The sequence below is a fragment of the Mesocricetus auratus genome, unplaced genomic scaffold (assembly GCF_017639785.1).
Source record: "Mesocricetus auratus isolate SY011 unplaced genomic scaffold, BCM_Maur_2.0 Super-Scaffold_100018, whole genome shotgun sequence".
NCBI classification, from domain to species: Eukaryota; Metazoa; Chordata; class Mammalia; order Rodentia; family Cricetidae; genus Mesocricetus; species Mesocricetus auratus.
The window spans coordinates 49,639,846-49,664,398 of record NW_024429199.1 but is presented as its reverse complement, the minus strand read 5'-3'; the positions used below and the strand labels follow the sequence as shown (position 1 = coordinate 49,664,398).

At 47.5% G+C, this 24,553-nt stretch overlaps 1 protein-coding gene across 3 annotated transcripts in view; it reads left to right on the top strand.

The window, feature by feature from the left end:
• The window catches only part of Wdr27 (WD repeat domain 27), a 92,598-nt gene extending 68,657 nt beyond the window's left edge, over positions 1–23,941 (top strand). For 2 of the 3 annotated variants that reach the window (XM_040758273.1, XM_040758271.1), the window contains exon 25: positions 2,189–4,691. In XM_040758273.1, the coding sequence (XP_040614207.1) occupies positions 2,189–2,239 (51 nt within the window). In that variant the 3' untranslated portion in view covers positions 2,240–4,691. Of the gene's footprint in view, positions 1–2,188; positions 4,692–21,713 lie in introns of those variants that run through there. The other variant, XM_040758272.1, reaches the window with a different exon arrangement.
• Positions 23,942–24,553: the final 612 nt, after the last annotated feature.

The following is a 24,553-nucleotide window of genomic DNA, read 5'->3' as shown; positions in this document are numbered from 1 at the left end:
TTTGATATTTACCTTCTTCAGTATACTGAAATGTAATTAACAAATGGTCTATTCTGGAGCACACTTCTTGGATAGTTGAGATTTGCACATACTCTTGTTTGATATTTTCTGTGTCTTCTAGATCTAGTTGGTGTACTATGTTGTCTAAGTCCTTTGCACACTTCTCATCTGCCAATGGGGATGAGAGAAGGCAGGAGATCATTGAAACCTATTATTGTCAATTTTTTCCTCTTAATTCTATTTCTGTTTCATATATTTATTTTAGTGGTTTCAATGATGATTGTGCATGTTTGTATCATTGTGTCTTGTGTCATTGACACATCTTAAAGTCTAGTTTTCTGAGCCATCCCCACTCACTTTTGGTTGTTATTTGTATGGAATATCTTCTTTCCTTTTCTATTTATTCATGCTTCTGTATCTAAAATGAGTTTCTTGTAGACAGCATATAGATGGATCATTTGTTTTAATCTGTTCTTTCAATCTCTACCTTTTGTTGTTGTTGCAGAGTTCAATGTACTTGCATTTAAGGTAATTATAGATAAGGAGGGAGCTTATTTATGTACTTTTCTTCCATGGGTTTTAGCTTTTCTCCTCTCCTTTCTTGCATATGCTCTTCCTTTGTCTTTAGTCAATTCTTACAACAAAATGCTTCAAAGTATTTCCTTTTTCTCTTGTGTATATTTTATTGATACTGTCTTTGTAGTGGTTACATTTAAATTATTAAAGTTGAAACATTTGGATTTTATTTATACTAGATAAACTTCAACAACACACAAAAGTATGCTTTTTTTCCCTATCACTTCTATGCTTGCCTCTTTGAGCTTGTTTAGATGTTTATCCTTTTGGAGAGGGATATCCATGCCACAGTGAAAATGTGGAGCTCCGTGGGCGGCTTTGCCGAGTATGCTCTTCCCTTCCACCTTTACGTGGGTTCCTGAGATTGAACTCAGGCTGCCAAGCTTGGGCATCTCATTGGCCTCCTTTCAGCTATTAAAATTAAACGTTACAATTGTATGTCTAGTGTGTTCATCAAAGTATAAGCCAATAATAACTTTAAAAATTCACTTGCTTCTTAAATTGCATATAAAAACATGGGGTTCTAAATCCAAGTTACAATATTAATGTCTTTGTCTCCTAAAAATTGTTGCTGGAGGAATGGCTCAGTGGTCTAGAATTCTGATTGCTCTTCCAGAGGACTTGGATTCAATTCCCAGCACCTACATAATGACGCACAGCCACCTGTGACAACAGTCCCAGGGAATCTGACACCTTCTTGTGACTTCAATGGTGCTCATGCACACGGTACACAGACATACACGCAGGCAAAATGCCCATACACACAAAAATAAAGTCTCAAAAATTATAGCGTTCTGTTACTGTAGAATTAATTTAGTAGTTGCTCATTTTATCCTCATGTGGCTTTGAGTTCGTGTGTAAAGTTGTCTTACTTCACTTGTAAGTGGGATCCTTCCAGCATTTCTTACAGGACAGGTCTGCTGGTAATGAGCTCCCTTGGCCTTTCCGTACCTGGGAAGCTTCAATATCCCTACCGCGACTCCAGTGTTTGCCAGATGCAGGATTCTCGGTTAGCAGGGAGCTTTTCTTTTAATCGCTTCGGTCTGTCAACCACTGAGGGTATCCTGGTTGGCGAGCCACTTTTCTTCTGCCGCCAGGGGTTCAGCCTGGTTTTGGCATTGGAGATTGACTACTTCGTGAATGAGTGAGGGCCTCTTTTCAGCTGATCCTGGGTGTTTGTTGAGCACAGATGTTTATATATCCTTCATCAGTTTTGTAATCTTTTCCTGCCACTATGTCTCTAAATATTCTCCCTGATTCTTTTATTCCTGTCCTGAGAGTCCTGCAGGCACACGCTGGTCTGCTTGACAATGTCCCATTGGTCCTGTGATCTCCATTTCTGTGGAGATCAGATCTTGTCACCCAGGCTGCCCTGGAATTCAGAACCCTAAGGTCAAAGCATTTCAGATTCTAACGCATCGCTGGAATGTATTTTAGACTAATGAAGTAGATGTATCACACTATTGCGGCAGATTTTACTAATTTAATGAGCTTTGCTCTTTGATCCGAAACATTACGAATAATGTGTAAACTTTGGGACCACTTTCCTCTTTGGTTACTCAGTCAGTGAAGAGTGGTGAGTCATAACCTGGGGCTCTACTGTGTATTACAGCTTACCACTGCCACCTTGGATGGGAAACTTCAGCTGTTTGTGGTCGAGTGACTGCTGACCTGCCAGTAAGAATACAGGAAGAAACGAGAGAGAGAATCCGTGGCTTAGCCATCGAGTCAGATGGGGCAGTTTTTATAGGGGCCTTTGCCGAATTCCCTGTCTACAGGACTCACCCTCTTCTGAGCTTCCCTCTTCTTAAGAAATCCCTCATAGAAACAGTGGAGACATGGCCCATCTGCACAGATATTCTTCAATAAAGATGACCCAGCGTCTGTCTCATGATGGTGCTTGAAGAGGAGGCAGAGAGGGATGGAGAAGAGAGGGTGGGGGCAGGCAGCAGCACTGGACACAACGGAAGCCAGCTCAGCCTCCTCTGTACTCTGTGCCTCTCTGCCCCACGCCTGCCACCGTGGCAGCCACACCTGAGGTGCAAGGTGGCAAGGATGCCATGGCCCTGTGCTGTCCACCTTTGATGCCCCTCTTTGGTCTCTTCAGGATGAACAAGGCCCAGGGGACAGAAGATGGACAGCCGTACTCGGTCTGGTCGTCTCAGTCTCTAATGAGAGGTTCTTATGATTGCTTTGGTATTTGAAAGATAAAATGATTCATATTCTGGGGAATATGTCATGGGTTTGCTCAACATTGGCACATCCCTGTTGTTTGAAGACATCAAAGCAAGAATGTGGTCGTGGTCCCAAGCCTGGCCACAGAGGGATTTGGCCCAGGCCTTCTGGAATAAGCAATTTTTGTTCATTTTTCCCATTCCCCTGAAAGGCTTTCTTTGCAGATGTGGGCCTCATTCTTTTCACCCAGTTTAAACAGACTACTCTGCTTTCCAGGCCTGTTTTGGGAGGGAGCTGGCCTTTCCTGTGTAGCGTGGCCTTTTTGTAACAGGTGTCTGTGGGTCTCGGGCGCACACAGGCCACAAGCAACAGCCGCCCCCCAGACGCTCATTCTTGATACGATGATGAAACTGAACTATTGACACGTTGGTGCCTGACCACAGAAACCTCTCGTGTGAATGTGTTCTTCAAAAGAAAAGTAGTAACCCTAAAACCGTGCTTTCACCCCCCTTATTCTTTTATCCTTCGTGACTTTTACTTTCTTTTTTATTACTGACCAAAGTTTGCTCATATTCTAATTAGGACCAACTTACTTGGGTTTGTTTCTTCTGTGCATTTCCTCCGTTATTATGCCCATGGCATTAGCTTCACAGTGCTCTGCACTCTGAGCTCATGGGAGCTGTCAGCACCAGAGAGGCTGAGAAGCTCCATAAACCATAGGGGGCTTTTTTTTTTTGGTGGAATTTGGTGACAGTTTATGGTAGCTGTTGAGGCTCTTAGTCCCTTGGGGCATGAGGCCTCAAGTTATCTCCCACTTACTGATACCTAAGTCTTACTAACCTACTACTGCATGCACTTGAATTCGTAAAGAGCATGCTTAGACAGTTGATAGTTCAGTTCCCCCTATTATCTTGTTGGTGATGACATCATAGGTCTTAGAAGGACAAGAACTGAATGGAAATAGCACAGGTAGCTCAGAAGAGAAATGATACAGGTTTGATGGCACAGGTAGCTCAGAAGAGAAATGATACAGGTTTGATGGCACAGGTAGCTCAGAAGAGATGATACAAGGGGGCTATCTGCAGTTTTTGAAGTTGAAAAACATGAGTGGAAAAGATGGTCACTCACGTGGAGACAACCAAAGCAAGAAGGAGGTGAAACAGACAGTGAAGACAGGGACAAGATGGCTGTACCTGGGTCTAGACCAGGGAGTCTGGGGACAGCATACAGCCATCTGACATTGATTATTTTATGACTCTTGATTTGTTTTTAAAAACTACATTCATAGAAATGTTGCATTCTCCCTTTGGGTCTTGGAAAAGAGGGTCAACTTAACCTTCTAAACATGAACCGAGGGGACCTGGCATTCACTGCACTGGTGCTATGCAGCCTCCCAGACAATCCCACCCAGGTCGGCACCAGCTAGTCCCCAGCGTACAGAGGGCTGGGGCAGAAAGCATCTTTCTCATGAGGGCCAGCAGCTCTTCTGTCCTTTGCCTGGCATGCGGGGTGGGATCAGAGACGACAAGCCACAACCCTAGAGTCTGCACATGTGATTGTAGTGTCCCGCAGAGAACAGCCATGATTCCTACAGAGCCTGGACCTTTGAAATCACAAGGCCCGTTGACATTTGAATTACGATAGGAGCTGTTTACAAGAGGGACTTCAAGTTGAGTTGCCATGTGTCTGCACTGCAACAGCTGGGGCTCCACCCTCCCCCAGTAGAGTAGTGTGCCTAAGACTCTGCCCCTCCCCCGCCTTTGTGAGCACTTGGTTTCCTGGAGGAGCCACCCATCACTTCAGACTGGTGTCAAGGACCACCGCTCTGATTTTTCTCTAAGAGTACAAAAGAGGAAGATGCTGCTGAGTGTAAACTCTGGAAGAAAGGTGTTAAGAGAAAATACCCCATCTTCAATAAAATGTATTGATGCAAATGCAAATTTAAATGACTGGGTTCTATCTACCCCAAACACTGAAACACTGTTTCAACTTCCAACTAGGCAATGGCCACCTCTTTCTCACTCAACTGTGTTCAAATGCCATGCGGATAATCTCGTGGTTTGAGTCTGAAGTATCTCCACAAGATAATGCTTTGAATACTTGTCCCGGGTTGGAAGCTCTATTTGGGAGGAATGTAAAACCTTCAGGAGATAGGGCTGGCTCTCTGGTTACTGGTCAGAGTGCTGCCTAGTTTTATGTCAACTTGACACAAGCTAGAGTCATCTGAAAGGAGGGACCCTCAGTTGACAAGATGCCCTCATAAGATCCAGCTGTGAGGCATTTTCTTAATTAGTGATCAATAGGGGAGAGCCCAGTCCATGGTGGGTGGTACCATCCCTGAGCTGATGTGGTCCTGGGTTCTGTAAGAAAGCAGGCTGAGCAAGCCATGGGGAGCAAGCCGGTAAGCAACACCTTCCATGGCCTCTGCATCAGCCCCTGCCTCCAGATTCCTGCCCTGTGGGAGTTTCTGCCCTCACTGCTTTTATTGATGAACTGGTATGTGGAACTCTGAGCAAAATAAATGCTTCCCTCTACAAGATGCTTTCATCACAACACTAGTAACCCCAGTTAAGGTCAGACTTCTAGGCCCTAGGGTGAACACTTTCCATCACAACACTAGTAACTGCAACTAAGACAGTCAGGCTTCTAGACCCTAGAGTGAATACTTTGTTGCTGAGACTGTGTGACCAAGAGATCATTGTTTCCACACTTTCTGAAAGTCCACTTACTGGGTTGCAACATTAGTAATCCCAACTAAGACAGTCAGGCCTCTAGGCCCTAGGGTGAACACTTTCCATCACAACACTAGTGAGCTTTCTCGGGAACTCCCTGGAATGTGTCCAGAGCCTTTGTGTGTGTTGTCCTTTGTGTTAGGCAGCAAGTGGACTGGAAGCAGGGGAGAAAACAAGTGGCTTCTATAGAGGGGTGAGTGACCTTCAGAGTGCAGTAAACTGCAGAAGCTGGCTACTATCTGTCTGGTCTGTGCAAGGCGTGCCTTTCCCATCCTTGTCCCTGCCTGACAGCTGCCAGTACCAAACACTCATCACAAGCTGCCTTACAAGCTGAAGCCTTTGCAACAATACAAGCTGTAGCCAAACTCGTCTACTGATGGACCAGAAGTCTCCAGCCTATGCTTTCACTCCCGCTGTCTGAAGCTAAGGTGGTCTCCGGCATGGGTTATGAAGTCACGAGGAAATAGGAGGAGTAGGTGTTTGGGGGATGGACATGAGCTTCCCTGGTCCTTCATTGTGCTGTGGCCTCTGAAGGAGGCCCCGTGCCCCAGCCTACCCTAGATAAACTGCCATGCATTGCCTCTGGGGCAACCTTCCATGTCTGTTTGTGCTCTGGCTTCTCATGTGTTTTCCCTTGCATGGCAGGAGAGCAGTTGGATTCATTGGTCTGCACCCTCCTTCTTAAGGAGATCATTTCTGCAGTGTTTTTAAAATGAGGACAGGGCACCACCAGGCCGTCAGAGGTCACCCTAGCAATTCCTTTGCTGTCCATGGTAATTTCTCAGACAGAGAATGCTGCTTAATTAGTGCAGGTCAACAGCGGGTTCACTCACAATCTGGCACTGAGAAATTTTGGCAGCCAGTTGTGTATGAAGCACAGGGTTGAATAATTCTGTCTGCAGGGACAGGCTCCAGGCTTCTTTTGAAACCTAAAAAGGACCCTTGCTTGGCATTTTGAGATCTTCCCAATGCTTTGTGTTTTACTTCCTTACACAATTGTAGAACACAAAGACTAAAGGAACAAGCTTCCCCCTTGCACCTATAGTCAGTCCCAACTCTCTGGTGCTACCTAGAGGTGTGGTGTGTCTGCACCCAAGCCTTGACCCAGCCCACCCCCAAAAAACACGCTCCTCCCCAGGGAGATCCGATCCCGAGCTGTGGGCTCCTCTACCCCCTGATCATAATGCTAAGCCACATGACTTCTTTCTACTCCCTGGACATCCAGGACATTCTGTAGCTCATTAGCTCAAGTCCTTCCACTTCCCAGAAGGACATCTCCCCCCCTCTCCTTCCCCCTCCCCACACCTTCAAACACCACCATGCTGTCCACCATAGTGCCCCCGTAGCCGCCTCAGTCTGTGACTGGGATTTTTCCCCCAGTTTCCCACCAGCCTGTGAACCCTGGCAAGGTGCCCAAGGCCATGACTCCTGTGTCCCCAGCTCCCTGCTGGGCTGGAGCATGCCAACTGGGGGCTCGTGCCCCGAGTTTCCTCCCCACAGTGCCTCATGCACAGGGAACGTCAGAGTCCTTGTCTGCTTCATCCTGTAAGTAGCAGAGCTAGCTCCCTAAGTGGTCACCACGAAGCTGGGTTTCTGCCCACCCACCGAGCACTTCCTGGCTCCCATCCAAAGGAAGAAGATCTGGGGCTCAGGCCTGTCACCTCCAGCTTCTGGGTTGCACGGGAGCACTTGTGGCCAGAGCCACCAGACTCCTGCAGTGAGAGACCACCCAAAACTGGGCAGGTGCTCCCACTGACATAAAGCCTGTCTGCACATTTCACAATTCTGTGCCACACTGGAGTTCTAGACTAATCCAGAGGAAGCGTTCCGTGGCAGTGGCTGCCCTTGTTTTCAGTTTTCCATTCACAATGATTTGATAGTGTCATCCAGGATTTATGCCATACAAGAAGCCTGCCATTTCATACTGGCTACCCATTCAGTTCTCCCCAAACCCTGACTTATCAATTATTAATCCCATTTCACAGTTACAGAGACCAAAGCTTTTGCTTATGGTCTAGTTGCTAGTGCTGGACCAGAAACTGCTCTTCAGAAGTCGGGCCCAGGGACAAGGCTCATGATCACTGCTTAGCAGGGAAGGCCTAGGGAAGCCTCCCAGGCACTGATGGACTCTGCCGCAGAGAGAGACTGAAGCCCAGAAGAGACCTTCCTTCTTCCAGAAAGATGCAAGCAACTGAGTTAGAAAACTTAAGAAACATGTCTACAGCTGTCATTCATAAGGGACCAGGTCACACCCTTTTATGGCCAGCTTCCTGGTTTCCTCTCATCCAGGAATGAATGCGTGGGCATTTACTTTTGAATAAGACACTACTTGTAGAAGAAAGTTTCTGTCCTGCCAGGTCCTGCCACCCTTTAGCCCCAAATAAGCACACAAGACATATTAGTCATTAAACTGTCGGGTGATGTCTCAAGCTTCTTACTGGCTAGCTCTGTCTTATTTATTAACCCATTTCTATTAATCTGTGCATCGACACGAGGCTGTGGCTTCCCTGCAATCTAGCATGTTAGTCCTGGGGCAGCATGGCATCTCTTTGAGGCCTCTCTCTGCCTTCCTTTCCCCAGCTTTCTCCTGGTCTGGTCACCCTGCCTATCTTTCTGCCTGGCTACTGGTCAATCAGTGTTTTATTCATCAACCAATCAGAGAAACGTATATCCAGAAAGACATTTCCTTATCAAATACTAGAACACAAGGCAGGCTTGGGGGCCACCTGCTGTCTGGGGATGCACAGCCACGAGTGGGTCTGCAGCCTGGGTGCTGTGTCTCTGGTTCGTAGCTTGGGTCGTCTGGGGTCTGTGATATGGGAGTCTGCAATACCAATGCCCATGACAACGCTCCCACTCACACAGAGATAGATATGCGCTGGGAACTAGAACTGGTGTATTCTTAAAGAAGTTTGTCTTAGTCACTGTTCCCGCTGCTGTGAAAAGACACCATGACCAACCTAAGTCTTTTAAGGGAAAGCATTTAATTGGGGCTGGCTTACAGTTTCAGAGGTTCAGTCCATTATCATCATGGCGAGAAGCATGGTGGCATGCAGTCACGTGCTGGAACAGTGGCTAAGTGTGTTAATTCCTGATACGTGCACACACACACACACACACACACACACACATACACAGAGGACAGAGACAGGGACAGAGACAGAGATAGAGACACTGGGCCTGGCGTGAACTTTTGAAACCTCAAAGCTTACTCCCAATGACACGCCTCCTCCAAGGCCACACCTCTTAACCCTTTCAAATACTGCCACTTCCTGGCAACTAAGCCTCCAAATATATGAACCTAGGGGCCATTCTTATTCAAGCCACCACAGAACTAATCATTACTGATGCACGAGGGCTGAGGCGACAGCAGGAAGGCAGCCTGTGAGGTTCGTTGTGCAGTTAGACATTTGCTCAACCCGTTCATTTCATTGTGAGCCTCACTCACGGAAGCTCCAACTCCAGCAGGAGCCAGGGCCAGTGGTTGAGCGGTGTATGCGCGCTCTGCTATGCCCCAGTCTGGATGTGGCCGTGCCAAGAATCCCCATCCCACACAATCACCAACCCTTGTTGGTAATGAAGTTGGGCCTCAAGAGTCCCATCCAACTCCACTTGTGACATTACAAGGCCAGAAGACCCCGAGACTACTGCCCTCTGTACTTGCAAGGACGAACTCCGAGTCATCATGGAGGCTTCCTCCAATGCTGTGGAGCATTGAGGCTACAGGGATGTCTTCTACTATGTGTCCTTGGAATGTTGAGCTATATTCCGATTCTAACCTCCGTGGGCACTGATGCAGTGTGTACCTTCTGGATGGGAGGGGGAGAGAGTACCCTGCTCTCCTGAAGTCTGAGGGTCAGAGGTTCCATAGCACAACTACACTCTTAAACACCAGGAGGGACTGCCACTGAAAGTGTATAACGCGAGTAGGAATAATCTACCAGCTCACAATGGTCAATAAAGTTGAGAAACTCTTTTGGCATGAAGTTGTACGCTAGCCTCTGCTGACACCCATGTATAGAGCTCGTGGCAACTGTGGCAGAGATGGCTTAGTGAGACTTAGAGAGGATGACCCTCAGAGATGTCCCGAAAGGCCAGAATCTTGCCTCATCCTCAGATGTCTTTGAGAGTGGCCCTAGATATGGGTCTGATGAAGATACCATGTTCCAAGAGAAAGTAACACTGAACCAGAGACACCGAAAATCCTGTCATCTCCCATGGTATCTCCAAACACTGAGGGTGAGTAGTTCCAGCGTGGCCATATACAATGAGATGGGATCTAGGCACCTTCCATGAACTCAGTGAGCTGGTTTCTGAGTGAGCCCCCGAAGGACATTGCTTACCAGTTCATGGTGATGACCAAGGTGTTGTGGGTGACCCTGCTTCGACATGCCTTGGGGGAGGGAGTGAGAAGACACACTACTAACGACTCAGGCTCTGGGAGTCAGTGAGTAGCACAGCATGCTGCAGACCCCTTTATTAAGGATGTCAGGCCTGCCTTTATACTCGCTCCTAAGGTCCAATTGGCTCAGGTGCTTGGCTCTGCTGTGTTGTCCTTTCCTCATTGGTGTCTCTGGGTCAGGTGTCTCTTCGCCGGCAGTCTCTGGGCATGGGGTCAGGCTTAGCTCAGGGAGGAAATGCCTGCCTTGCATACTCATGCAGGGTGACCCGGGCACCTGAGGCCGGCTGCAGTTTCTCCTACACCGAGGGATGTCATAGACAATAGTCGCAGTGGATAGAGAGGCCGGCATCAGAGCACCTGGCTCAGAAATACACAGAACGGCATACTGCAGAGAATCAGGTGGTATCCAAGGATGGATAGTTTCCGCCAAAGGAACCGCGGCACATGGGAGGGCTGCATGGTACTAGGAGGAAGCCAGGGAGGATAGTGGTCACATACCTCTGTCATACACAGAAGCGACCAGAGGAAAGAGGTCAGCAGAACAGGGCAGAGGAAGGGGGAGAGAGGAAACGCCTGGTGTGGATCATAAGCGCCCGCCATATGTTCACACGCGGATGGCTTGGTCTCAAGAGCACCAGTGCTCAGAGGTGGGGCCTCTGAGATAATTATCGGAGCAGAAGAGCTCTGACCTCTTCAGTGGGGCTACTTCTGGCCAAATGGGATGTTGGAAGGAAGTAGATGATGAGGGGTGTGAATTTTAAAGTGATATTTTGACATCAGGGCACGATGCCTCTCCTGACCCTCTTCCCATCTCTGTCCCCCTCTCCCCCTTCCTCCCTCTGATTCTCATCTGTCCTTCCTGGCCACTATGAGGTGAGTGTCTTTGCTCCACCATACACTTCCCACCACGATGTCTGCCATACCTCAGGCCCCCAAACAATGGAGTCAACGGACCATGTACTGAAACCTCTGAAAACGCGAGCCAAACTTACCTTTCCTTCTTTAAATTCATTTCCTCAAGGTGTCTTGTCACAGGGCTGGGAAGCTGATTGGCATGAAGATAACACAGGAGAGACCCAAGAGGGAAAGAGGGTGTAGCTAAAGAGGCTCATCAAATCATAGTTATTCTGCCTGGAACAGACGTAGGAACCCAAGTAGCGACGGCCCATTCATGTGTAATACAACCGGAAAATGACAAATGATATGCAAGAGAGAACATCCATTGCATCATCTCTGCAGAAGAATGTCAGAACCAGAGTGTGCATGCGTGTGTGCATGAATGTGTGTATGTGAGAGCATGTGTGCGCGCGCATGTGTGCATGTGTGTGAGTGTGTGTGTGCATGCATGTGTGTGTGAGTGTGTGCATGTGTGTATGAGTGTGTGTCTCTGCATGTGTGTGTGCATGTGTTCATGTATGTATTGTGTGTTCGTGTGTGCATGTGTGTATGTGTGTGCGTGCATGCCTGTGTGTGTGCATATGTGTATATGTGTGTGCGTAAGTGTGCATTGGGCCAATGGCCAATAAGGCAGGAAGATAGGCGGGATGAGATGAGAATTCTGGGAAAGGTAGGGAGGAGCTTGCCAGAGTTGTGATGCTGCTGGAGGAGTAACACTATGCCGGGACATTACCAGGCAAGCCACAGCTTCGTGGCAATGCATAGGTTGATAGAAATGGGTTAATCATTAAGACAGAGCTAGCCAGTGAGAAGCCCAAGCTATTGGCCAACAGTTCCAAAAATAATATATCATCCATGTGTTTACTTGAGGCTGTTGGGACCAGGCTGGAGGGGAAGAAACACCCACAACACCTGAATACATGGGCGCAGTCTGCTTGGTCTGTATAATGTTATTTGTGTGTGTGTTTTCAGGGGCATACCATTTGATGTTGGATAGCCAACCACCCCGTGTGCTCTTCCCCGAGGAAGACTATTTCTCCCCCTCTCAGTGTTCCTTGGCTGCCTGTGGTTCTTCGTGTGGGACTAAGGCTTTGTGGGCTCTATCTGCCCGTGTTAGCATGCCTGTTGTTGGTGTTATTGTTCTGCTCACATTCAGGCAGTCATGTTCTGGGCGTTAATAATGAGACAAACCGATTAAGCCAGGAGGGGGTCAATCCAGCAAACAACACTCATCACCCCATGGCCTCTGCATCGGCTCCTGCCTCCAGATTCCTTCCCTGCTTGAGTAAGGTCCTGTCCCGAATCCCTTCCATAATGGGCACATGGTGGGTGTGGATGCAGACTGAACCCTCTTCTTCCCAAGCTGCTCATGGTTGTGGCGTTTGATGACAGCAATAGAAACTCTAAGATAGACACTGTCGCTTGCTCCTCGTCAAAGGCCCTAAAGGAACGGGTGGGAGCTTTTGCTTCAACTGATGAAGCAGGTGCAAAACTGTTTGGACTTTGTTTTGTTAAAGCTTAACGTTGAGTTAGAACCAAATACCTAACAAATGTGGTTACATCATACTTCATTTTAATGTGCATTCGCCTCCTCTGCCACCACCCCTTTGGCCTGGGGGTTAGACCCAACTGTCTACACCAGCTCCATCTCACCTTGTGGTGTGCACACCCCAAACAAACTCAGGTGCTCACGGGAGCTGGTAGAGTCACATGAGCATCGTGCCATCTCCGGACATCTGATGATTCTGCAGACCAGGCATACTGGAAGGACCACCCCCAAAATGTGGGCCTCCGAGGAGCCTGCCTACACTCATCAAGAAGCAATGCAAGCGGCCAGGGTTTCCTGAGACTTGGGGACTGCCCTCAGAGCACACAGGTGGTGATGATGGGATCCCAGAAGATGGGGAGAGTGGAGGTGCCAGCAGTCAAACAGAAACGTGTGCACGCCGGGCTGTGGTGGCACACGCCTTTAATCCCAGCACTCGGGAGGCAGAGGCAGGCGGATCTCTGTGAGTTCGAGGCCAGGCTGGACCGATAGCCTCTGAAACAATACAGAGAAACCCTGTCTCGTAAAAACCAAAGAAAAAAAAAAAAAAAAGAAACACGTGCACATATTGCAGTCCGTCCAGGGGAGCTTTTCTGTGTTACACTCAGTGGTGCTTGACAGTTTGGCACGTCTGGGGTCTCTGAGAACACAGCACTGCCTCTGAGGCATGTTCAACTCCCCACCAAAAGACTTGACTGACAGCAACGCTTCACTTGATTTGTTCGGTTTACGTTTTGAGAGCTGACATTTGGTCTCCTCCTCCTCAGCAGCTACACTGCGCAGGACGTTTTATGTGTGATGGGGTGACACACCTTCTCCAGGCAGCACCCGCTCCAGTCTAGAGCAGAGTTCCCTGCTGGGACAGAGCAGCATTTTGGATACATCATAATCCGGGGTGGAATATCAAGAAGCCTGCCTAGTAATCGGCTTCCCCAACTATTCCATATGTTTTACAGATGACGGTAAAATGTGTTAGTGATTTAGTGCTGCCAGCTGGGAGAGTTTACTAGCGTTGGCGACAGAGGGAACAAAATAATTATTTTCTAAACACAGTTTCACCTGGCTCTTCCTGCCCATATCTGTCCCTCTCACTTCTACACTAGCTATTCTTTCCTTGAGATTTAGGTCCCTCTCCAGGCTCTTGACAGTGACAGTGAGCCTCTGTGACATGTGTGTGTGTGTGTGTGTGTGTGTGTGTGTGTGTGTGTATTCACAACCTTCACAATGGGACTTCACTCATATCCCCTTTGGAAGGTGGGAGAACTGGGGTTATGCCTGCAGTCTTTGGTTTTTTAAAATTTGTTGATTTATAAAAGAAAACCCAAACCAATTATTACAAAAAACTTCCATAGGTGGATAGCACGGGGGAACCCAGGACACTCCTCCTTTGGCTTTCACTCATTACATGGACAGTGTTGTATTGTTGCCAGTTGGTGACCATTGCTTCTGAGCTTACATGGGTGTGCTGTTGGGAGTCTCAGTTATGCTGATCAACCAACAGTGAGTTCAGGTCTGCTTCCCATGGTAGCCAGCTGAGTCTGGATGGAGAAATCTCAGCTAAAGGGCCGGGGTATGAAAGATATTGCTGCACAGACTGTTACTTACAGAGTTCTGGCTTCAGATCTGGCTTACAGACCTCCTCCCAGCCCGTGGAGTTCCCACTCACTCCAGCTTCCTGCTGCTTTGTCCTACTGATTGATGGCTTGCCTCCCCCCCCCGCCATCAGTTTTACACACACACACACAAAACACATGGCAAGAAACTCAAGAACATGGTGAGGTTACATACACATGCACATGCAGGTACCCACAGCATGTGGGTGTTAGGAGACCATGCGTACAAGAGACCATGTGGCTGTGGGAACTCACTCTTGCGTTCCCTCGCTCTTCCAAAGCCAGCGCTGGGTCAGAAATAGGATGGCCGTCATAGCTTGCCAGGCCCCGGGAGCAGCACCGTCCAGCCGAGGGAGGGTACAAGCAACGCATGGGGACAAGATGATTCCTCTGTCATCAAGAGGATCAGGATAGAGGGTCAGGGAGCCATGACCTGCACCCTGCCCATGACTCTGCCACTGTTAACAGGAGGGTCAGGGTGCCCTGGCATGGTTACCATCCTTGGGACCTCTGTCTAGCCCTCTTCCCAATGACTCAAAGCACACGTGGTTGGAGGAATGTGGACTCCACATGTCAGTGTGTCTGCCAGGCATTTAAACGCTAAAGCTCACGGAATCAGAAATCCACAGCGGACGAGACTGGTTAATTCCACGTGTCCCTTTTGGGTGGTGTTGTAAATATTTCACAGTCACATGCATATTTTAAGCACTGCCTTTCTAGACCCTTATCCCTTAAGACCCTTAAGTCTGGGTCTGGGCCAAGAGGTATCCCAGACAGGAACTTCCACTCCAGGCTTGTTGGGGGAAGTGTGTGTGTGTGTGTGTGTGTGTGTGTGTGTGTGTGAGCCAGATGTGAGAGGGTGGGATTTGTCCAGGAACACAGAGGCCACAGGTTCCAGAAACACTGCCTTGGATGGACAGCTGGTCAGGGAGTTCTTCGGCTCCTCAGTTATTTCACAGTGACATCATCCTGCACGTGCCAGGGACCACCTGAGCCCAGCATGGCACCTCTGCACCCCCTTCACGCCTTCCCCTCCCTTGGCCTGTTGCTCCCCGGACTCCCACCTCACACGCAGCTCGGACACGCCCTTTTGGGGTGTGGGTGAGCGCAGAGACGGGTGGAGGGCCTCAGCAAAAGCCGTGGAAAGGGCTGTGTGTTAAATAGCCAGACACCTGAGTGTGGTTATTAGAGTGAATGAAGCTGAGCCAGTACCTCCTGTTGGGACAGAAGGAGCTCGAAGGCCTCCTGCTGGAACATCCATGGCGGTAAGAGTCTACATCCCAGACGCTGCAGCATCTCACTTCCCGTTCCCTAAAGAGATTGTAAGTTAAGACTAAAGGGAAAAACCATATGTGTGATATATATATATATATACATACATATACATACATATATATATATATACATACATATATATGTATGTATCCAACCTAGGGTCCTAATTTATGTCTTTTAAAATAACCACAACTGGGCTTTATTTACTTAAATGTAAATCTGACCTTCTTCCTGTGCCACTGGCCAACAGTTGAGTCCTACCAACACTCAAGAGCCACAACATTCAAGGGCCTCAAGAAGACTATTATAAAAGAAGCCAGATCTCTCTCTCTCTCTCTCTCTCTCTCTCTCTCTCTCTCTCTCTCTCTCTCTCTCTCTCTCTCTCTCTCACACACACACACACACACATACACGTATGGCCTCATTTTACTTGTGGGGAATATCTAGAAGAAGCAGATCTGGGGGACAGAGGGTTCAGGGTTAGTGCTTAAGGGGATTGATTGTTGCTAAAGATGCAGTAGGTGGGGTTTCCTTTGTGGGTGTGAAAAGGGTCCCTGCCCTGGATAGCCATCGTACATTCTGGGTCATGAGCTCCACTCCACGGTGGACGGTAATGGACTCACTGATGTACATACGCACAGGCGAGCTGAGACAGAGGGACACTCCGTATCCCGTGGTGGCCTTGAATTTGGAGTGATCTTCGTGTGTCAGTCTTCCCAGGGCTAGCATGACAGGCGTGAACTGTCATGATGGGCTTGAGGGTGCCCTTTGCATGGTTGTAATTGATAACTTTATGAGGTATGTGTATTGCACTTTAGCTTTCAGAAGTAATTAAAAAATAAAATGTGAAAATCTTTTCTGAATCTTACTCAGTAGCAAACGGCCCGTTTTCCATCTGCTAGCTGACTGAAAGCCCAGCTTTTTGCAGGGGCCAGAGGCACTAACGGGCCTAAGTAGCAATTGTGGGGAATGAAGGTTAGGTTGGCAGGTTCAGGACCAGGCACTCCATTTTAGGGCTGCATTGTCCCTAGTGTTACCTGCCCACCTCTCATAAAAAGGTAATTATTTTTAATTCTGCTGGTTATACAGACCCGGGTACAAATGTTCTTACCAGAAGGTGCTTTGAGAAATAACCCTTATGAAAAAAACGTTATAAAGTCGGGGTGGATGGAAATACAAGTTTCTAAGTTCTTGGTTACTCATTATGAAGCCCAGCTCGAAAAGCATCTTAGAGAATAAATTGTACGTCTGAGGCTTGTCTCCTGAAAGACTGCGTTTTGTAGAGTTTCTCTTCTTACCTTCATCTGTTCCAGCTCTGGGCAGCGCACTGCCATCTGGCAAAACACTTGAGGAGGAGAACCACTTCTGAGATCAGGTCTTTTGAAAAACGAGTGCCCTGCTCGAGGTTGACTAGTCCAGTGAAAGCATATCAAAGCCTGAGTTAACGCAGCCTGTCTTCATTCTTCTTAGCATCTGGATATATCACTGCTCTCTCCTGTGCCAGATGGGCTTAGCCAGTGTGTGAGTAGCTCCTGGGGAAATAGGTTATGCTTTTCGAGAGAACAAAGTCTAAAATGCTAAGACAGTAGTAGTACTTCTACTAAGTTATGTTAGTCGCCAAGATGTCTAAAATGTTGAGAATCCCATTTCAGTCTCAAGTTTTTTAGCAGGTCGTTAGTCAGGAGTATGTAACCTAACATTTCATTAAGAACCTTTGATTGTGTGTGTGTGTGTGTGTGTGTGTGTGTGTGTTTTGACTTCTTGAGGTAACAGTTGAAACGTCAGGGTTCAGAGGGCATGGCTGGTGAGGTTCGGTTTCGGTGTGTGTTGGGGAAGTCCTGTGCATTTGTCAATAAAGTACTGTCTGGCCAATGGGGAATCTAGATGGGAGGGACTAGGAGTCCAGGAGGACTCTGGGTAGGAGAAACACAAGAGAGGTCGAGATGTAACGCCATGGGGTAGGATCCCGGAACTATTCTCTGGTAAGAGACATACTTAGATTAACAATTATGGGGTAATTACTTAAGTCAGAGCTAGCCAGTAAGAAACAAGCAAGGCCAACAGCTTCATAATTAATATAGCCTCCTGTGTGTTTATTTGGGACTGATGCAGCTCTAGAACCAGACTGGCGGGAAGGCTTCTCTCAGGAAAAAGCTTCTCCTTAACAGGTGTGGGCTGTGAATAAGTATTCCAAGGGTGCTCAGGCTGTTCCCAAGATCTGGAAGTGGCAGCTACCATACTCTTGGGTCTTTCTGTTTCTCAGTAGGAACAGACATTGATTTAAACATGTTCATCTTCTACTGCAGAGAAATGGGTGTAGTTTCCAGAAGATGAAGGAAGTGATGCTACTCAAGAGTGTTACCAAAAAAAGAAAAAAACTTGCAGAGGTTCTACTTACAATGTCTACACAGTCATATTTCTAGTTTTGCAAGGTTGGGTTGCAAACCTGAAACCCTTTCAGTTCACTCGGGCTTAAGAGATTACCAGATGTGGAAAAAACGAATGAACAGCCCAAACACAGGGCAGAGCCGTCCATTTTCTGCAGTTTGCCTAGTCCAGGGAGGCAAAAATATTTTCCACTTTGTAAAATATTTAAGGCCGCTAGGGGAGAAGTGCTGGCTGCTCTGCCGGAACGGAGAGGCTCGGCTCACCACATGGAAAATGCATCCGGAGACCAGATTTTTCCAGAAGTAACTCAGCGGGCGCTGGGCTCTGGAACCCGGCCGCTAGCATCAGCAGTCTCAGAGGTGGGCTGGCCATCTCACAGCCTGCGCCTGCGTAAGGACGAGGGAAGAGGCCTCCTCTGCACACAGAGACCCACTTACGGTAGCGGTGTGCCTTCCCATCCCCCTAAGCCATCACTTGAATGTAAGAGAAATAATGCAAAAGCAGCTTTCTCTGCCAGGCCACCTCCATGCGGATCAGAATCATGGGAAGGGAAGGGGTGACCCACTTACTAGTTCAAGTTTTTATTTAAAATTCGGTTCGAGTGTTCATTCAAATGTTTGTGGGCTTGCCAGCCAAGTCATAATGCTGACCCTGCTACATACGTCACAGTGACCTAGGAGTAGAGAGGTTCCTGGGGATGTTCTTAGGTTGTGATGTGAGCTCTGCAGGTTTGTAGTTGGGCTGTCTCTAGGCAACCTCTCAGCTTCTCTCTGCCTCCACCTGAACCGAACATCATGGGAACATGCTAACGTCTTTTCCTGCAATGCTAGGGGAAACTCTGGGACCAGCAAACTCAACCATTTACTACATGCTTGTTGCTATGTCTGCCTCTGATAGGTCATGTCGAAGGCTCTTGTCACTTGGAGACATTACGAGTTCAAACGGGGGATTTACTCTATAATAGTACTGTATTTTTTTGATATTCCTGTCTACTGTAGCATTTATTCTGGCCAAGGAAAAAATTTAAACACACTTGTCTTATATTTTAAGCATAGAAAAAACGTTTGAGAGTGCATAAGTTACCGTGCTTGACTTCAGAGTAAAATAAAATAGGTATCCGTAACAGTTGGAATTTTTTCCACATTTGAGATTCTACTTGGGTAAGTGAATGAAAACTTACCTTTAATATCACATTGGTCAGCATCTTAGTTTCTATTGCTGGGATAAAACGCCATCGCCAAAGGCAACCCGGGGAGGGAAAGATTCACTTCGTCTTACAACTCTCAGGTCACAGTCCGTCACTGAGCGAGGTCAGGGCAGGAACTCAAGGGAGGAATCTGGAGGCAGGACCTGAAGCAGAGGCCACGGAGGAACACTGCTTACTGGGTTGCTCAGCCTGGTTTGCTCGGTTTTCTTTATACAACCCCAGGGCCACCTTCCTAGGGATGGCACCTCCCATAGTGAGCCGAGCCCTCCCCCATCAATCATTAATCAGGAAAATGCCACGCAGACTTGGCTGTAGGCAATCTGGATAGAGGCGTTTTCCTCTTCACGGATAGCTCTAGCTTGTGTCCAGTTGACAAAAACCCCAACCAGCACTGTCAGCACCTCTGGTGAGCGTCAGTGAGCGCCTTACTGTGAGTACAAGGCCAGTGCCGCTATGTTGGCCGGGTGAGCAGAGCTACATGGAAACCCGTCATCATCGAGTGTCTACCAGTCGGCATTGGCAGGTAGGTACAGGGCAGTGCCACACTGTGGGTAGTAGTCAGCATCGCTCTGTGCATACAAGTTAGCATCGGCATGCGGGCAGTGGTGTCACTCTGCGGGTGGCAGTCAGCATCACTATGTGTGTGTCAGTCGCCAGAGGTATCAGCTCACCCCAGAACAAGCAATTCCAATTCTAGTTACTCTTTAGAGAGACTGCCTAATCCAAGAGGAAAGCAAAGACCCCCTAACGTAATATCTGGTTAGCAAGTTTCAATAACAGTACCACAGACACCAACCCCATCAAATGCAGATGAGGCCAGAGACAGTCCCGACATTAGAAAACCAGACTGGCAGACACTCTAATAACAGAAACTTTCAGGTATAGACATGAATGGTCATGAAGAAAAGTATAAAGACAGGCTCTGGCTTTGATCATGAAAGGCCCTGATTTCTTTCTGGAGTCTCAACTGAACAACTGGTAGATTACAACTCCGTATGTCTGACTTCATTCACCGCCTGTGAGGATAAGATTTCCACCTTCAGATCTTCTCTGTCTCTGTTTCTCCCTGCCTCCCTCCCTCCCTCCCTCCCCCCCTCCTTCCCTCCCTCCTTTCTTCCCTCCCTTCCCCCCCTCTTGCTCTCCAGACTTTCATGGTTATAGAAGTAAATTCTGATGTTGTGATTATGATGTTAATTAATTCTGATTCTAATTCTGAAATGCCTGATAGAGACATGTAAGGAAATAATTACTTATTTCATCTCACACTTGTGCTCATATGCTTGTAGTAGAGCATCATGAAAATGGGAGTTGAAGCATCACAGAGCTGGGAGCTTGAGGAGAGCATCATGGAGGTGGGGGAATGGCTGAGAATAGTAATTCATACCATGGAATACTCCAGGAAGCAGAGAAAGACAGGAAGTGGACATGGATGATATATTCTTAAGGAACAACCCAGCTAGGTTTTATTTACTGAGATTTCTAGAATGTCCTCAAACGTTGCCATACCTGGAAATCAAGTATTCAAAACATGAACCTGTGAGGGACATTTGATATTCAAGCCATAGTTTCGTCCCTGGTCCCCCAAAGCCTTCTCACAATGCAAAACGTATTTAGCCCAGTTTTGAGACTACATAATAATAACAGTTCTAACAGTACTGGAAGAGCTAAACCCAGAGTTTCTCTGCTGAGAAACAAGGTGATCTAGTTGTCAGCAACTATAAAAATCGACAGGGAAGTTAATACTTCCAATATAAAATGTCACAGAGTAAACATTTTCATTCCAAATGGGGAAAATGGGATGATGTCAGGGAAAGATTCATCCAAAGCCAAGACCAAAACCAAACAGGCCAAACGGTACACCCCAAAGCTCCATGTCTGCTATCTGAGGGATGTGTGGAACCAATTTGAGTTTCAACATATTTGGGCAGCCCTGTCACCATGTCTTTGGTATGTGAACCTCATATTGTGTCTCTTCTGGGCTGGCTCCACTGGGGGCCTACAGCTTTCCTTGAAAGATATTCCATGCTTCTGGTGTTTACAACACACTGGCGCCTCCACTCCAGGGAAATTTGTTGAATGAATTTGCAGATTTGCACAGTGGAGACTGAGATGCATGGAGTCTCACCAATCTGTAAAATGCCCTCAAGCTACCTCTCTTATTGTTCCAGTGCAATGTGCCTCTCTCTTTTTTTATTATTAATTTATTTTTTTACGTTTCAATCACAGTCCCTCCTCCCTTCTCTCCTCCCACTCCCCACTCCCATCTGATCCTCGGAGAGGGTGAGGCCTCCCCTAGGAAGTCTACTAAGTCAATCCCATCATCTCGTTGAGGCAGGACCAAGGCACCTCTCCACCCCCACACCCCAGTGTCTAGGCTGGGCAAGGTGTCTCTCCATATATAAAGGGCTCCATTAAGTCAGTTTGTGCCTTAGAGTTAGATCTTGGACCCCCTGCCAGTGGCCTCATATATTGCCCCACTCACACCATTGTCACCTATATTAAGGGAGTCTAATTTGGTCTCATGCAGGTTATGCATTTGCCAGACCTGAGTCAGTGATCTCTCACGAGCTCAGGTCAGCTGATTCTGAGGGTTTCCCCATCATGGTCATGACTCCGTTGTTCATATTATCACTCCTCCCTCACTTAGATTGTACTCCAGGAGCCTGGCCCATTGGATAATCGTGGATTTATGCATCTGCTTCTCTGGGGTTGGCTTCTCTCTTTTTTAAAAATTAGATGTGTTTAAGATTACACTTTCAGTTTTGTTTGGGGAGATGCCGTTGATAAGAGGGGCAGTTTCAACCGTCAGGCCTCTTGTTTCAGGTTGCCAGATGCTAATCTCGATAACAACTCCTTGTTCACAACTTTTAAAGTCCCTTTCCACATTTTGCCTACTTTTCAGATTTCGCTTCTCTTCCTCTTGCTCCTGATTCTCACGGCCAACTTGCCTTAAAGCCACCAGTAATAACCATGGCACAGCCTGAACGCCGAACACTGTTGTGACATGTCCCGTGTCAAACTGATTAGCCCACTCCTTCCGAATTCAGCCTCACGAAGATTTTCCTGTCTGGGAGTAAGATGGAGACAGGTTCTTTTTTGCCAGAATGCGATGTGACCAGTCTCTAGTCCCAGCACAGTCCTTGTTTCTGTCTGAAGCTTCGTAAGCTTGGTCCTTCACTGGCCACCTTTGTATTTGTACCCTGGTCCTCGGAGGTCCAAAAGGGCCGGCCACACATCCCAGCTCTCCATGCGAGTCTTCAGGGTGTCTCCAGTTCACATCCGCTCCGCACGCTCCTCCAACTGACTGTAGGTTCAGTCACAGCAGTTTTTCTCCACCGTCGGCAGTCTGTGATCGAAATGCGTGACAGAACCAAGTTAAGGGAAGAACTCTTTGTGTTCATGGGGTTCAGTCCCTACTCGTCTGGCCCCAGGCTTCCTGAGTGGGACATCATGGCAACAGCAGAAGGTAGCTGTCCGCATCATGGCAGCCAGGAAACAGAGAGCCGTGGAAAGTAACCAGGGACTTTTAGTTACTCGCAGGAACCTACCCACAGTGAGCTAACTATGTTAGCTCGATCCCACCTCCTAAAGTTTCCAGTACTTCTAAAACCAGCGCCTCCAGTTGGGGCAGGCATCAGAAACATGAGTTTCGCAGTGAACATTTCGGATTCAGGTATCACACAGTAGCCCTGCTGAGGGGAGAGCCATACAGCACAGATGTGACAAAGCCCCTGGGGTCCAGCAACCCACATAGGAATGAGGCCCTCACCCTAACCAACCACAGGGAACTGAAGACCTTACTCCAGCAACCACTGGGCTATAAAGACCTCACCTCAACACTCAGTGGACCAAGTCTCTCAGTCAGTGAACCATATGGAATTTTAGACCTTACTCCAGCAACCACGGGGCTACAAAGACCTCACCTCAACACTCAGTGGACCAAGTATCTCAGTCAGTGAACCATAGGGAACTGAAGACCTTACTCCAGCAACCACTGGGCTATAAAGACCTCACCTTAACACTCAGTGGACCTAGTCTCTCAGTCAGTGAACCATACGGAATTTTAGACCTTAGTCCAAGGAGCTCCTCGGGTCTGAAGCCCTCACTCACTCTAGCAGTCATAGGTAGAGTACTGGACAGTTCATTCCCAAAGCCCATAGGGAAAGGAAGCTCTCATCCCGGTAGCTGTGGGTAACTGCAGCTCCATCCCAAAGCCGCTTCAGTGAACTCAAAAGAGAACAGAACCAAGGCATGAAGCTCACCTGCCGAGCCACAGGCCTGGCAGGCGACACTCCTGTTTCCTTTGCCATAGATCTTGTGAGACAGTCAACCTTTCTGGTCTTAAGATGACTTTAATTGCACAGCAGTCAGTAGTCATGCATATACTGACTTTCTCTGAAACTGCAGCGGAGGAGAATTCCGGAGGGTGGATGACGTTCCCTTTTTTCTCTAATGATACGTTGCTACAGTATCAGGGAATACGTTGACATTAATTGCAGGAAAGCCAATGAGACTGTTTATTATGGGAGATGAAGTTCTAGGAGATGAGTGGCTGGGAGACATCTGGTCCCAGTCTGGGTCATATTCAGATTATGGGTCTCAGTTTTTTTTCCTGCTGTGGTCAAGAAATGCTCTAACTGCCACACTAATGGACAGAGAGTGCTTCTAAGAGGAAACCCCGTAGTCTTACAGTGACAACATCACTTCTACCAAAGTTATCTTTTTTTTTAAATAACTGTGTGAAGAAGGATGGAATGCAGCTCCATTGCTTGCCTAGAATGCACCATACCCTGGGATTGATCCCCAGGACCCCATAAACTGGGTGTGGTGGCACATGGCTGTAATCCTAGCAGACAGGAGGTGGAGGCAGAAGGATCAACATTGCTGCATAGCAAGTTTGAGGCCTGCATGGGATGCATAAGGCAATATCACAAACACACACACACCACCATCCCCAAAACCAGAACATAAAGTGACAAACGTGTAAAAAGGAAAAGTAGTATTTATTTAAAAAGTCTATTATAAGAAGTTTAAATTAAAATGTAAAACACAACTAAAATATGTGAGATTCAGGAGACAGGTGTTCTCCAAAATGCAGAAAATTATTTCCAGAAATGATTTCACGTTGCTAAGTGAGAACTGATGTATCAACGAAGAAAGATCCTGAAAGAAGAATGGAGGTAAGTGATAAAATGAGGGATTGGACTAAAACAGGTATTAACGGTGAGGATTGTGACACACACCAGACTGAGCATGTTGGGTGGTAACATGGAGGGCCCAGGCAAATGAGTCTCTATGATCAGGAGGGCCCAGGCAAATGGGTCTCTATGATCAGGAGGGCAACACAGAGAGGCTTTGATAGACAGGTGGGAGATATGGTAGATGGTGACAGTTGAGCCAATCCACAGTGCCACCCAAGAAGACCTCGTGTGTGTGTGTGTGTGTGTGTGTGTGTGTGTGTGTGTGTATTCACCAGCATATGTATTTGAGGTCCTAGATGGAAAGGGAACTTCATGGATAAAATTACTAAGAAAGCACTTAGAGAAAAAAGATATATTCTACCAAAATTTATTAAAAAAATAAGAAAATATTTTCGACGTTCTGACCAAAAACAACATAATTAAAAACAGATCAGCTATAAAAATACCTCTGCCCTCTCAGTGCTACAATAAATCCTGAAGCTGAAGGAGCAACATGGCCAGACCCTGAGAAGAACAGCCTGATACTATAGCTGCCCCCCAC